This window comes from Podarcis melisellensis, assembly GCF_964234715.1.
Source record: "Podarcis melisellensis genome assembly, chromosome: 5".
Lineage (NCBI taxonomy): Eukaryota > Metazoa > Chordata > Lepidosauria > Squamata > Lacertidae > Podarcis > Podarcis melisellensis.
The window spans coordinates 43,931,801-43,946,229 of NC_138537.1; the positions used below are offsets into that span (position 1 = coordinate 43,931,801).

A 14,429-nucleotide genomic window follows, 5' to 3' on the forward strand; every position below is an offset into this window, starting at 1 on the left:
GAGTGGGGGGGTCTCTCTCACCTTGGACATATTGCAAAGGTTGGTTTCTATTAGATGAAAGATAGGAACCGAGTTTCCAGAGATGTCTCCGCTTGGTTTTTTCTGTATAGTCTCATGCATTTCAGATCTAGCAAAAAAGGATTTCCCCCATTAAATTTATTACACTTTGGCAAAATGAATTACTATAAAAAGCTCTGCCTTGGCACATTTGTAGGATGTTATAGAACATAAAACTTAGAATGTTGTTTAATTTGAGTCTACATCTTGAGGTCTCAGGACCGAGGAAAATATGTATCAGGAGACAAAAAAAGATAATAAAAGTACAGCATGAAATACCTACTTAAATGCAAACCACAGAAACATACTAACCCTACAGAAGTGGCAAATATTTCTATGGTTCCCTGATGAATCCATTGAAAAAACTGATATGATGCTAAACACTTACATTATATCATCCTCAGAAAAGTTAGGTTGAAAATCTTGCAGAGGAAACAATGCACTGAAAGGAACACCCATATTCAGTAGCACAGTTGCTATATCAAATATTGATGGAATCCACGGCCTTGGCTGGTCGTTGGTAGCTGAAGCTGCAGAGAGATAACACTTGGCTATTTATTCCCAAACCAGAGGAACAGAAAGCACAATAAGCATACCAGTGCTAATATATGGAGTTCCCTTAGACATGAGCTCTGCTTTAAGTAGTTTATGAAGATAGTGGAGGAGACTCAATAGCATTAAGTAATCAGCAGAATGCAACTTGAGCATGGTATGTTCTTTGGGACACTGTAGTTGTGTTTTCTACAGCAAAGGGTACTATTTTAATATTTTCCCACCACTCTTGTACATCTGTGCTACAAAAGCACAATCATCTTCAAAGCAGCAAATAAGCTGTCAGTGTGATTAACATGGGAAAGATGGCAGAAAATATATAAGCATATCAACACAGAAAAGATACAGAAATATTTATATAGTCTGTACCAGTCATGGTCTCATAATATACCATATTTTTCCGTGTATAAGACTAGATTTTTAAAGCAAAAAATTAGGTTTAAAATTGGGGCTCGTCTTATACACGGGTAGTGCTGAGGGGTGTTCTCCTAATTTGGAGTCTCCCAAAATAGGGGGTGTCTTATACATAGAAAAATACGGTAGTTTTTTTATCTCAACTTATCAAGACAAACAAGATGTGATTTCCTTGTAAATGCACATCCTCATCCCCACATGAGCTAATAGCTCTACTGCTACTTCAGTGGTAAATATTTTGTACCAGAAGAAGGGTATGTGAACAAGGCTTAGGGTGAGATCCTACAATTGACATTTGGTGGCTGAAGAGGCCTTATGTGGCAGTTTAGATGCTGCTTAATTGGTGAAGAGGAAGGCTCCCCAGCATGCCTGTAGAAAATGCAGCCTGAAACAGGGTATTCCAAGGACAGCTGAGGATTTGCAGAATCCTAAAACCCCTCAATCCCAATACTTTCCCAAAAGCTATCCAAGCCCTAGAGCTGGCAAGTTAATTATTTCCCATCTACCACAACTGGAAGAAAAATGGCAGAAGAAAAATTAAGAAAAGCAGGCCTTCCCACCATTCCCTGATTACAGTGAGCCAGAAGGGCTTAGGAAGTAGCTGAATCTTCATCACCAGATTGTTGTGCCTAACAAGGAACCTTGTGAGCCACATTAAACTAAAAATAATTCTATTAGATGGTAAAACAACCAAATTACATTTGAATGAATTATGTGAAAAGTGAGAAGACTGTTGCAGGACTTTGTGTCAATGTGTAAAAACTACAAGTTCTTCCCAATGGGTAAAAACTACAAGTTCTTCCTGAAGTTTAGTTTCAAATACTCACCAGTTTTAATTGTTAATGACATCAACATATCCAAAATCTTTCTTGACAATGAACTGTCTGGATGAATTGACATCATCTGTTTAATTGAAACAAAATTGAAGGTCATCTAAGACAATTAGAACTTTTGCATATTCAGTATTCTTGCATTGTGATGAAGAATTATTGAAATACAGTACAAATGCGATCTGATGTGCCAGAAATGTGAATCAGTCTTACTAGCTAAGAATAGTGTTAATCAATGCAAATAAGATTAACCATTGCTGCTCTAGTTTTGGTCTTTTAAATATTCTTCCAGTTTGCTATACAAGGGGGAAAGCGAAGGCAGCGCTCTTAAATCCTTGACTTCCAAACTGAAAGATATCCTGGGTATTTCCTGGGGACAAGTATTCAGGCCCATAAAGTTTATACATAATGAACTTAAGAAGTTAAGTGTAAGCTTGAGAAAAGGACAAGAGAGTGGGAGAGAATAATAGGCTAACTTCTTTAAAAGGAATGGATAGCAGAAAATACTTGCTCACAGAGTAAAGCTAAATGGAATCATTTGACAATTTTCAGATATACATTAGCTAAAGGTGCATTTGATAGAATATTACAAAATCAAACACTTCTAAGAAGAACTTATGTACAATACAAGAACTGAAAGGCAATGGTGCTCTAGTGTCTGTCACTGGCTAGGAGATCATTGGGAGGTTGCATCTCCTCTTGCACAGGAAGGGTATGATAGCAATGGGAAGACCAGCCTGGTCACAGAATGAGCAGCTAACGGGAGCTTGCTTTACTTTCCCAGCCAAATAGAACTCTGTTCCAGCCACCCGTTTCTCTGGGATTACAAAAGGAAAGGAAAGGATGCTCTGGATTCTGCTACAAATTGGCTTATAATTAAAATGTGGGGCATAAATCTTTAAACAAAACTGCAATTCTGCCAGATCTGCAAGTGTTAAGAGAGCCATCCTAAAAAGACTCCAGCCAAACAGAATATTTTCCATCTTTACCTTCCTATTTTTAGCTCAAGTACCTCCAATCTATCTACTGTGAAGGCTCAGGAAGTTCAAATCGCAAAACTTTCTTTTGCAAAAAGAGTTAAGGTTTGGCTCTTTTAGGGATGTCTGAAGTCAATCATATACAGTGGTACCTCGGGTTAAGTACTTAATTCGTTCCGGAGGTCCATTCTTAACCTGAAACTGTTCTTAACCTGAAGAACCACTTTAGCTAATGGGGCCTCCTGCTGCCACCGCGCCGCTGGAGCATGATTTCTGTTCTCATCCTGAAGCAAAATTCTTAACCTGAGGTACTATTTCTGGGTTAGCAGAGTCTGTAACCTGAAGCGTATGTAACCTGAAGCGTATGTAACCTGAGGTAGTACTGTAATAGTCTATTTCATCCCATGTCTTCCCTTGTGTAAACTATTTTGGTATGTCAGTAAAGATACAATAGGCTTTCAAATCTGATCCCCTTTCCTGAAGAGAATACAGCTTTGGTGTACAGAGTCAAACCTCGGCTCCCAAATGCCTCCATTTTGGAACATTTCGGCTCCCGAATGCCAAAAACCCGGAAGTAAATGCTCCAGTTTTTGAACGTTTCTCGGAAGCTGAACATCTGACGCAGCTTCTGCTTGAGTGCAGGAAGCTCCTCCAACCAATCGGAAGCCGCACCTCAGCTGTCAAACATTTCTGAAGCCGAATGGGCTTCTGGAACGGATTAGGTATGACAACTCATGAAACAGTGCCAGTATGGAGAGAAAGAATAGCCTGGAGGTTGCTGGCAGTGCAGAGAGAAGAGGTAAGCAAGTGATCAACATGAAATGCAAGGCATTTCACATTTTTGATTTTAAGTGGCTAGTTTAAAAGTGTGCTCATACTTCTTAAATTAGATAGGAGTTAATACAGAATGAATTGTAACTGAAAAATTATTTTATATGCCAGCTCTTTAATTCTCAGGATTTACCAACAGCTCATGCTCCAGGAACCAGGGAGTGTGTTCATGCAGAACATGAGCAATCTAGAAAGCTAAACTGTAAGGTATAAACTAACTGAAGTTCAGTCTAATAAGGCTTCCGGATTCATGATATCCAATGCAACATCAAATAAGATGCATCTTACCCGAAACATCCATTTTAAAATGGGAACAGGACATGGAGAACTGTAGTAAGCTGACAGAAGCAAGCCTTCAGAGATTACAAAAAGCTGCTGTGTTATTCCAGATCTGCAGAAAGAACCACCAAGAATCACTTTCATGTTTTCAAAGTTAACCTGTGTATTAAATCTCAGATTTAAAGAACCACACCTGAAACTGAGGGTGGGATTCACCTAATCAGCCCCTCCAGTGGCAGCCCTGCACAAGGATTTCTGCTTGTTCAGTGGTGCTTCTCCCTCCTTCCCCACAAATTGGTTCAGAGGGATCAGGAGAAACCCACCCCCAACAGCATTTGGGGGAGAAAAGGATTGTTCCATCTGGCAAACTGCAATGCTTGCACAGACTGAGCCTCAAGAGGACAACGTTGAATTCTACCCAATAACAGAGGACTTAACAGGAGAATTGCAGCCTCAATTGAGAGACTCAAGGGAAATTATTGCACAAGCATATGATGGCCAACTACTGCTGCCTTTGCTAACAGATTGACATATGATGCAGGTGATGCTTAAGCCAAATCAGATGCAAGAATAACTGGGTTTGTTGAAAAGTGGTCCACAATATTTTTCATGACTAAAAGGTATATATATATATATATATATATATATATATATATATATATATATATATATATATATATGAAAGAAAATATATATACATATAAAACATAGCGATTTCAAACATTAAAATACAGGGTTTTTACAAACGCTTAGACCTCCTTCCCTCCCTCCATAGGTTCCATTTTAAAAATTAGATTTACTGCATCTTTACTCTTATCTAACTATTATATAACCATATTTACCATTAAAACAATTCCACATTACAGTACAAGTGTCTTTACATCCCTGCCAAAGATTTTAACTGTTTACAGTGGTCTTTTAAGTAAATTACAAACTGATCACTTAAAACAGGCACTACAAGGTTGACTGACACATTTCAATAAACACAACCTCTAATTCCGAAACTTGTCTAATTTGCAGAGATTAATAAGGGTAGCAAGCATAAATTAGGGACAGAAGACTCTTTGATTTTGGCAAACTACCAACTAGCATGCATAGCTATCCATACAAATGATATTTTGCTAGTATGCTACTTTAAGAAAATGGACATTACTAAAAACCATCCTTACCCGAGAATATATTTTTCAATGGGATTTTGAGGATGAAACCCAGAATTCCTCAAATCAAGGTTAAGATGACTGAAGATTTTCCCAGTATGTACTACATGAAATATATTTTCTCCTGGGTGCTGGTCAGGAATAGCATCACTGATTAATGCAAATCTTTCTAAAAATTCTCTGTAACACAAAATTACATCTGTAATGTATAATCCTTAAAGTCTGTTTAATAAACAGTTATCCCACACATTTATCCACTTAGAGCAAGAGCAGCCAACATCATGTCCAAAAGATCCTGTTAGATTCCAACTCCCATCAGAGCCAGCCAGCATAGCCAATGGTCAGACATGATGGGATTTGCAATACACGGGCCCCCTATCCTTGACCTAAGTCATGGTTAAGTGATTGGGGGGGGGGACATGGAAAGTCCTGGACATGATCCCACTCCCCTCTCCTCCACTGCGCAGGAGAGTGCAAAGTCCATTTTTACTTTAGAATAATCCACAGTTCTAGGTTACTTCTGAACTCATTGAACTGGGATTTGTTCTAACCAAAGTTAGATAAACCAGGATATGATATGAGATTTGATTTGTTTTAAACAAACCACTATCTCTTAAAGTCTTTATCAAATGCAGAACTATGGTTTGAACTAAAGTGAAAGTTTTCACTCATCATCTCAAACATAAAGGAGGAGGAGGGGAGCACAAGAGCCAGAGATTTGCTCTGATGGTTCCTGATAACCATCCTGAAACATGACAGTAAATCATCTGAACCAGGCCATGGCCTAACACTACAACTGGCAATCATGTATAGAGGATATAAATGATGAATAAGAGTGGACCCTAGAGAGAAATTAAAGAAATTTTTTGGAAAGCCAGTAGAAGGGTAGATTACAGTGGTCAATGAGACAAACAGTATTTCATTGAGTATAATCACAAGAAAAGGATTAATTAGAAGACCTGTGTTCTGCAGACAGTTCACCATCATCAGAGTCTTCTTCATGTTGACAATTTATTGGAACTTCCCATTTGACTTGCTGTAACTGCTTCTCTAGTTCATCTATCCTGTAATGCAGAGAAGGGTGTTTAAAAAGAACCTTGGCCTCTGATTATAACAGCACATCTTAGAGCAAGTTTAAATATTGACATGTTTCCTCTCTTATAAACAGGCACCTGGTATTTCTGTTTGTTACTGGAGTAAGAAAAAGCAACATAGAGCAGATTGCTAAAATTCATTGACATGTCCTTTTTTCTATTAAAATGTTATTTCATAAGGAATCAATAGATTCATATGTATTCTTTGTACAAATTCTGCAGTAAGCCAGTGTTTCCTATAGGAAACAGCAAATTTAGGCTGTCTGCCTAGGTTTTAAAGGTCAGGACAGTCAATAGGATCTCTACTACAATGACATGGAAGAGAGAATGGTGGATGGAAATAGTACATGGCATGTGAGGAACTAACTTCAAATATTCCCGCTTTTTAAGGCTGATAAGATTTGAAGAAGCCTAGTAACCACTAGAAACCCTGTAACATTAAGCAGGCTTCTAGAACAAGTGTTTTCATGGCTTTCATCAAATTATGTATTGATGCATTGAAAACCATCTCATATTTTAAATTCAACAAGTTCAAAATGAAGACAACTACAAAAAAAAGACTATAACTTAAGGTAGAAATGGGGACCCTTGCAGACAGGAAGATACTTATCCATTAGTATCTGATGGATTAGAAGATGATTTTCATAGTGCAAAACTAAACAATGCTGATTTTATTTAACTTCAACTCTTTTCTCATGCCATATATGGGGGGGAAATAGCCTGCTACTAAGTGAAAGGTGAGTATATTCATTGCAGGCAATACCAACAAGGGTGTCGTATCATTCTTCAACATAATGTTTATAGAGGGTGATCCTAAATTGCATTACTAGGGATAAGAGACACACAGGCATACATACCTTTTGAATGCTTCCTTCTCCTTCAAGATATCCTCCAGGTGATTCATGTAATGGACATTTTTAACAGAAGGTGTGAAAAGCTGAAACAAAGAGTGAAAATTAAAACTACAAGTATTTTTGTTCCATTAGCTACCACTACTTTGCATGTTCTCAATCACCATTTAGATTAAGGAAAATTTTGAAACTAGGAAAAATACAAAAAGTATGTAAGTTGCACATCCTCTATTGCAAAGACCACACTGCTTCTTTTTAGCTAGGAAACCACCACAGGTTCCCAAAATGTATAGGTGCAATAAAACAGATAGGTGCCATCTTCACATGGGCAATACAAACTCTCTCAAGTAATATAGATTTTCTGGAAGTTTTTGAATTGGCAATTTTCCTGGGATATTTTCTATTTCCTGAAAATTGATGGAGATCTGAGCTAATTTGACTTATTTACTTTTTTTCAGAAATGTCCACTTAACTCAGCCATCTGTCTGTGGCTCTGATTAGGAGCTAAGGTACCAAAACACATGAACCGAGCCTGGATGCAGACTTGAGAAAATATAACATAGCCTTTCTGTTTGTAAAGAGGAAGGGCATACACTCAGGTAGCAGAAACAGCAGCTGTGACTTCTCAACATGTCATAATACCTATTTAACAAGGTTTCTGCATGACTGCTATATTCCTGCGAGTACCCATCCTAACTATACACACCAACACCACTGTAGTTATCAAAGTAAGAGTAGCCCCTTGGAACAGTACTCCTTCTGAAACTGAAACATTAAACCAGAATGAGCTTGTGTTTACTTGTGTCACTTCTGACAATAACTCTGGAAAACTGCCCAGGACTTTTCCCACCCATGCTATAAAATACCAGTCTTCAAGAGAAATTCACATTTGACACAGCTAGAACAGCCCAGTTCAGTTACCCCAGACCATGGTTCTCCAACCTGAGAACAAGACTTGTGCCTTCAGGCTCACTTCTTGCCTCTCTCCTCTTGGGTTTCATAGCCTGGTTTATAAGAGTTTAGATCAGTTTCCCCAGCTGGAAGCAACAGGAATTTGAGGGTTTTTTGTTTGTTTGTTTTTTAAAAAAAGAATAAAAGTGCTGAAGCCCAGTGCACAAGGAGAAATATGGAGTAAGCACAGAAGCACATGATACAGCATGGCTTATTAGCCTCAGATAATTACATCTGAACCATTCAAATGATTTCCTAAACTAAGATGAGCTTTTTAACCACTTACAGGAATCTTCTGTGATGGACTCATGGTGTCTGTTTTACCACTTTCATCATTTCTCTGTTCTGGGTTTTCTGCAGATGGTCTGGCACTCTGGGCCAGTATTTGGTCAAGTGGCAAGAGAATCTCTTCATCACTGCTGTCCATATTGCTGTCAGAGGTCTCAACATCACTATCACAAAAGTGACTTGGTTTTCTGTTCAAAATACATGCCCTTGGGTTGGAACCTTCATTTAAATCGGATGAAGAGCTAGAGATGGTGCCAAGATCCAAATCTTCTGATGACAGAACATTATCTCCCAATAATACAGGTTGCTCAGAATTATTTTCTGATGGTAAAGTAGAAGTGGGAGGCGGATGAACAGTCATTTTCAGTGCTTCACTTGAACTATTATGCCGAATGTGTGATTCAGATTCTGTTGACTGTTTGGAAAATATTTTTTCTTGACATTTAATGGATTTATAGTCTATTTTTTTAAACAAAGGAAGCACCTTTTCTAAATACAATTTTGGGAATGTCTGTAACTGACTCTCTTTGGCATCTGTAATTTGGATTTGGCGATCTTTATTTGTTGTATCCATACTGTTATATCCATTTTCTTCAGTATCAATATATTCTATTGAAAGAGGCAAATTACTGTCAGGTGGAGTCATAACCTCTACCTGCAAGTCAACATGAGGAGACATTCTGTTTTTTGAGCAGTCAGAATTATGTTTTTCCAGTGAACTACTAAAATTATGTTTTTCAAACCTCTGTATATTGGACTTCTTTGATTTTTTCAAATCTGTTTCTAAAGATTTCCTTTTTCGTTTTCTGGAATATTCTTTATGTTTTGATATTCCCAACAAAGGTATTGAGTCAGGGTGTACTGATGGGCAGGTCTGGCTTTTTCTCATGTTAATCATTTCATCAGTGTCCCATCCTGAAGGAAATTCTGCTTCTGAAGCTTGCATTGAAGAGGTTTCAGCTGTGAAATGAAAATGAACTGAAATTATTATATAATGCAAGGCCTCTAAAATAGTGGTACATCATTGAAAAAGTTCTGTTTGATTAGAATGTCAATGTAACAGAATGTTCCAAGGGATGACAGTGGTACCTCGGAAGTCGAATGGAATCCATTCTGGAAGTCCGTTCAACTTCCAAAGCGTTCAGAAACACCAAAAAGGATGTTAGGGTTCCAAAGAACATTCACAAATTGAACACTCAATTCCAGGTTTGTGGCGTTCAGCAACCAAAACTTTATAGACTCACAAGGCCCTTCGGGATCAAAGGTATGAGTATTAATCTAGACTGCCAACTGGGCCCATGATGTCGGTGGGTACTGTTGACCAGAATTGTTTGTTGGCCTTGTCCAACAACATCTGGAGGGCATCACCACATTGTCTACCCTTGATTTAGAACATCTTAAGAAAATAAAGAGCTCTTCAAGCTGTAGTCCTATGCACACTTACCTAACAGCAAGCTCCACTGAACATAATGGAACTTACTTTCATGTAAATATGCACTGGATTACTGTATGTAAATTAGTTACAACTGGAGCCATCAATAGGGGAGATACTGCAGTGCAGTAAGCTACTTGTTCCAATTCTTCTACATCATTAGTTGCTATGTTCATACCTGAGGAGGATTCCCGCGAAACAGAGTCTGATCTTTTTGTTAAGAGACCTCTGGTATCCTACAAATAAGCAGAGACAAAAAAGATTTGACAATGGCTTAAATGGTATTACTGCTTTATGGGCACAGCAAACAACTCAACTCTTAAGAGCCACCACGACTATTTATTTGGGACAGTGAAAATTTTCATTTGCAGTCATGAGACCCTAAAGTATATTCCACATATTTTTCTATAACTACTATTGCTTACCTTTGCATGGTCTTACTTTTAGGCAGCCCAAGCAAGCACACTGATAACTGAGGATCGGTTTCAGAGCGCACTCCATTATTTCATACTCCTCAAACTACTGCTTGTATTGTGGAATCAAAAAGCCCGATATCTGCTTCTAGTGATAGTTGTGAGAAGGTATTGAGCTTGATTCCACACATGGACCTGAAGGAAATGTGCAAGACTGCTGAACAGCAGAAGACTCAAATACGAAAAAATGGCCACATTTTTTAAAATGAAAAGCCTAAACTTGAAATAGATTTCTTTTGCCTTTGTGCTAAAAATGAACGCTGATATGTGGCCCTGCAAATAACTACCTGGCAGTAATCATACACCATGCTCTTTGTTTCCCTCTCATGTGGCCAGGGCTCTCTCATATGCCTATGTGATTCCAGTAAATAGGATGTAGGCACACATATGATCCTCATAGAACTGACTTGTTTAATGCAAGACAATACTATGGGGTTCATACATCTCTTCATCCCCAGAGCAGGAAGGATGTGGCTAACCACTTAAATGGCAGAGATATGGCAAATGCTTCATGATTATGGCTGCATATAAACACAACCGTTTTCTTTATAACTTTTATATAGATATCTTAGCTCTAAAACCTCAGAAGAAAAAGCTGTTTTGTCCAGCTTGGCTAAGATTGCTATGAACAAAGCACACACATGAAGTGGAAAGTGAATTTTCCAAGTCACGAGGAACTCTCTCAAATATTTTAACTTATCATTAATAATGGATTCATTGATACAGACTTCAACCTGGATGTTGACACAGGAAAGGGAAATTGCATATTCAGGGTCCTTCCACGGGAGGGTGTTCTCACAAACAGGGTATTCAGATCAATTTTTTTCCTGTGTGTGCCACTGACATACAAAGTGTACATGTACACACACATTTCCCCTTTTAAAAATCCGCCAGGAAAAACCCAAGAGCAAATGTTACCAGAATGTGTCACAGTAGACAAAATTGGAAGTATTGGTGGGGGAGTTCTTTGCTCGCAAGAGGGGGCTTGATACCGTAGCACAAATATATTCATTTCCACCATACTCTGTTTCATGCATTCTACTGCTTTTAATTTCCTATAGATCATCCAACCCAGAAACATTTTGAACACTAAAACCAGCTGGTTAAGGGGCCTCCTTGCAGGGCACCTCCCAAACAGGCTGCCACCACCCCAACCTGGCTACAGCCACCATCATTCTTTCAGCTGCCCAGTAAGGTCTCTGTGAGCCACATCCTGTCATCCTACTCCATCTCCTTCCTCACATTGCTTAGCAACCATTGCCAACTTTTGACCCTGTTTATGTCCTCTTAGGGGGTGCGAGTACGCGTGTGCGCACACGCACTCACACAGATTTTGTGCAAGAGCAGTCATATTTAAATCTTCCATATTAAAAATTAAAGAGAGGCTGATGTAGGTACTATGCATGTGCCTTCAGAATGGGGCAATCAGTGAATTGTTTTATTTGGGCTGCCAGAAACAAAATGGCAGAGTGATATCACCACACTCATGAAAAATTGCCCACCCCAAAAAAAGTGCTAAGGTGCTTTCACACCAGCACTGACCTCAAATGCAGGCCATTCATTTTACGTGACTCATGGAATTTCTGAAAGGGAAAATCCAACTTTTTTTTATGACATCATGTGTACACCACCAAAAGCTTCCTAGCACGAACAACACTGCGTTTACAATAAACTATCATGTGGAAGCATCCACAGGTCATTTTAGCATAACCGGCCAAGTTGGCTGTGATGATTGACCCTTAAGTTTCTGACAGCTCATGTTGCGTTTAAGGAAAAATGTAAACTTATGCACATTTTCACATGCAAATGATATGAACCAAGATAGTTACAACCTTCCAAACAGTAAGGTAGCCAAGGTAACTAGATTCTTTGTACACTATTGCTTCCTAATCTCCATAATTTCTATGGCAAATAAATAGTAGTAGGCAGAAATGCAATTTTATTTGGGGAGGCGTGTTTAATAATGTCTGAAGTTAGTTTTGCTGAGTAGATCATTAATCTTTTGTTTGCCCTGTCTAGTTTTCTGACCAATCCACAAAGCCTTCCTAAATTCTGGACATTATGCTTGATATAATGTAAAAGGCAAGTACTGGGTTGGAAAGCCACCAGTATGTAGTAAAGTATGCTTGTGTCAGTAGATTCTTGATTATTTATGGATACTCAGAACTGACACTCACTTGGATGTAAATGATGAATGAGTTGGTAGCAGCTAGAGTCTCTCCACACACACCCCCACCCCAGACTGGCACTTGTGTAAGTGCTAAGTCATTCCAGAATAGTTCCAAAAGCAACTACCAAGTACAGCCTCAGGCATACCTAAGCAAACATGTAAGATTGTTTTTAAAGGGGATTCCTGGTCTGTCCACAATTAATAGCCATAACAGACTTTAACTGTCTATGTGTGAAATCAGTTTGTGTGGCAATACATACTTCCTGACAACTTTCTGGAGAGTACAGCAGCCTTGAAAATAGAGAGGCTGGTCATACTTAAACTAGCATGAAACTGAAATAAAAGAGGCAGCACCCTTGTTAAAATAAAGGCAATGCCACATCAAGGCCTATTACTTTCCAAATCTTAAGACTGCAAATAGCTTAAAGGAGACCAAAGTTCATATTATTTAAAAATCCCCAAACAGTAACTTAAATATTAAGCGACCAGAGCAGCAAGGTATACTTACTATTTCACAACTGGATAATACTGTGAATGCTACATCATTAAAAAAAACTTCATTGCTTTGGTATTTATTACCCCCTTTAACATACCTGGTTAGAAAAGCTAACTTCCAAGGATTTCTTTACGGAGTCAAAAGGTTGTTGCTTAGATAGCATCTTTTTCTCCTTCACTTGTCTCTCCCTGCAAACAACTTCCGACAACAACTGGGATGAAGAACTAATTGGGCTAAACTGTGGTATCTTCAAACAACCCATTTTTTGATAGTATGTGTGGTTATCCTTTTTCAAACTGTCATTTTCTGCTGTTGAAGCCCATTTAGTCAAGCCTGAACCAGCTGTGTCTAGTTCCATGTAATCCATATTACATTCTCTACTATTTTCTACTAATGGTGTCCTTGTTCGAATAGGAGATATTTCATTCTTTTCAAGGTTTTTTGTGCATATATTATCTTTTAATATGAAAGAACAGTCTGAGGATCCATCTGTTGTGAAGAGTTGCCGAGCAACAGCTTTGGGATGCAAAACCTTTGATGTCATAAAAATTCCATTATCTGGACAGTCCTTTTTCTCAGATTTAGCACCTCTGAGAAAGGCCTCAATTATAGGACTCCGATTGGGTGGTGGAATTGGCAACTTCTTCCTTCTCTTCTGTTTTGGAGATAATATGCTTTTTCTAAGATACTCCGTATGTGAGACTGAAAGCCCAGCCTTCCCATTTCTTTTTTCTGAAAAACATTAACAGAGTTCTGTCTTCATCAACAAATGCTGAACAAACAAAGCAGAAAGTTAGTACAGTCAAACCTCAGTTGTTGAATGTAATCTGTTTCAGAAGCCCATTCAGTTTCCGAAATGTTCAACAACTGAGGCGTGGCTTCCAATTGGCTGCAAGAGCTTCCTACACTCAGGCGGAAGGCATGTCGGACATTCGGCTTCTGGAAAACATTTGAAAACCGGAGCATTTACTTCCAGGTTTTCGGCATTCAGGAGCCGAAATGTTCCAAAACGGAGCTGTTCAGGAATCAAGGTTTGACTCTAATAAAAAAATACCAGAATCTCAAAACTGCTTCACACAACACATTAAACCAGGCTTCCTCAAACTCGGCCCTCCAGATGTTTTTTTGAGACTACAATTCCCATCACCCCTGACCACTGGTCCTGCTAGCTAGGGATCATGGGAGTTGTAGGCCAAAAACATCTGGAGGGCCGAGTTTGAAGAACCCTGCATTAAACCATGGTTTATTTTAAACTATGAGCACAGTGCTATTGCATGCTGCTCAAAAGTTCCAAAGTCACTCCTGCTGTTGCCACGCTGGGAAGAAAACAAACTAGAGCTGGCTTCACATTATGTCCAAACCAAGGCTTGTGGCTAGCTTGACCCCCCCCCCACACACACACATCATGTCATTGAGAAGCAAAGAATAAACCTGAAGAGATCCTACCAGACAGCATAGATCAACTTCTCTGCCCTAGAACCCTCCAAATGTTTTAGACTCCAGTTCCCATCAGCCCCAGCCAGCATGGCAAATGATCAAGGATGAAGGGAACTGTGGTCCAAAAACATCTGGAAGAA

At 38.8% G+C, this 14,429-nt stretch overlaps 1 protein-coding gene across 3 annotated transcripts in view; it reads right to left on the reverse strand.

Moving 5' to 3' along the window:
• SLF2 (SMC5-SMC6 complex localization factor 2) overlaps positions 1–14,429 on the reverse strand; it is a 36,429-nt gene that overhangs the window by 11,922 nt on the left and 10,078 nt on the right. For all 3 annotated transcript variants that reach the window (XM_081912268.1, XM_081912267.1, XM_081912266.1), the window contains exons 3-12: positions 12,950–13,584; positions 9,892–9,949; positions 8,280–9,241; positions 7,049–7,128; positions 6,057–6,161; positions 5,110–5,277; positions 3,950–4,052; positions 1,851–1,926; positions 446–587; positions 22–127 (exon numbers count right to left, since the gene is read on the reverse strand). In XM_081912268.1, coding sequence (XP_081768394.1) covers positions 22–127; positions 446–587; positions 1,851–1,926; positions 3,950–4,052; positions 5,110–5,277; positions 6,057–6,161; positions 7,049–7,128; positions 8,280–9,241; positions 9,892–9,949; positions 12,950–13,396 — 2,247 coding nt within the window. In that variant the 5' untranslated portion in view covers positions 13,397–13,584. The remainder of the gene's footprint in view (positions 1–21; positions 128–445; positions 588–1,850; positions 1,927–3,949; positions 4,053–5,109; positions 5,278–6,056; positions 6,162–7,048; positions 7,129–8,279; positions 9,242–9,891; positions 9,950–12,949; positions 13,585–14,429) is intronic.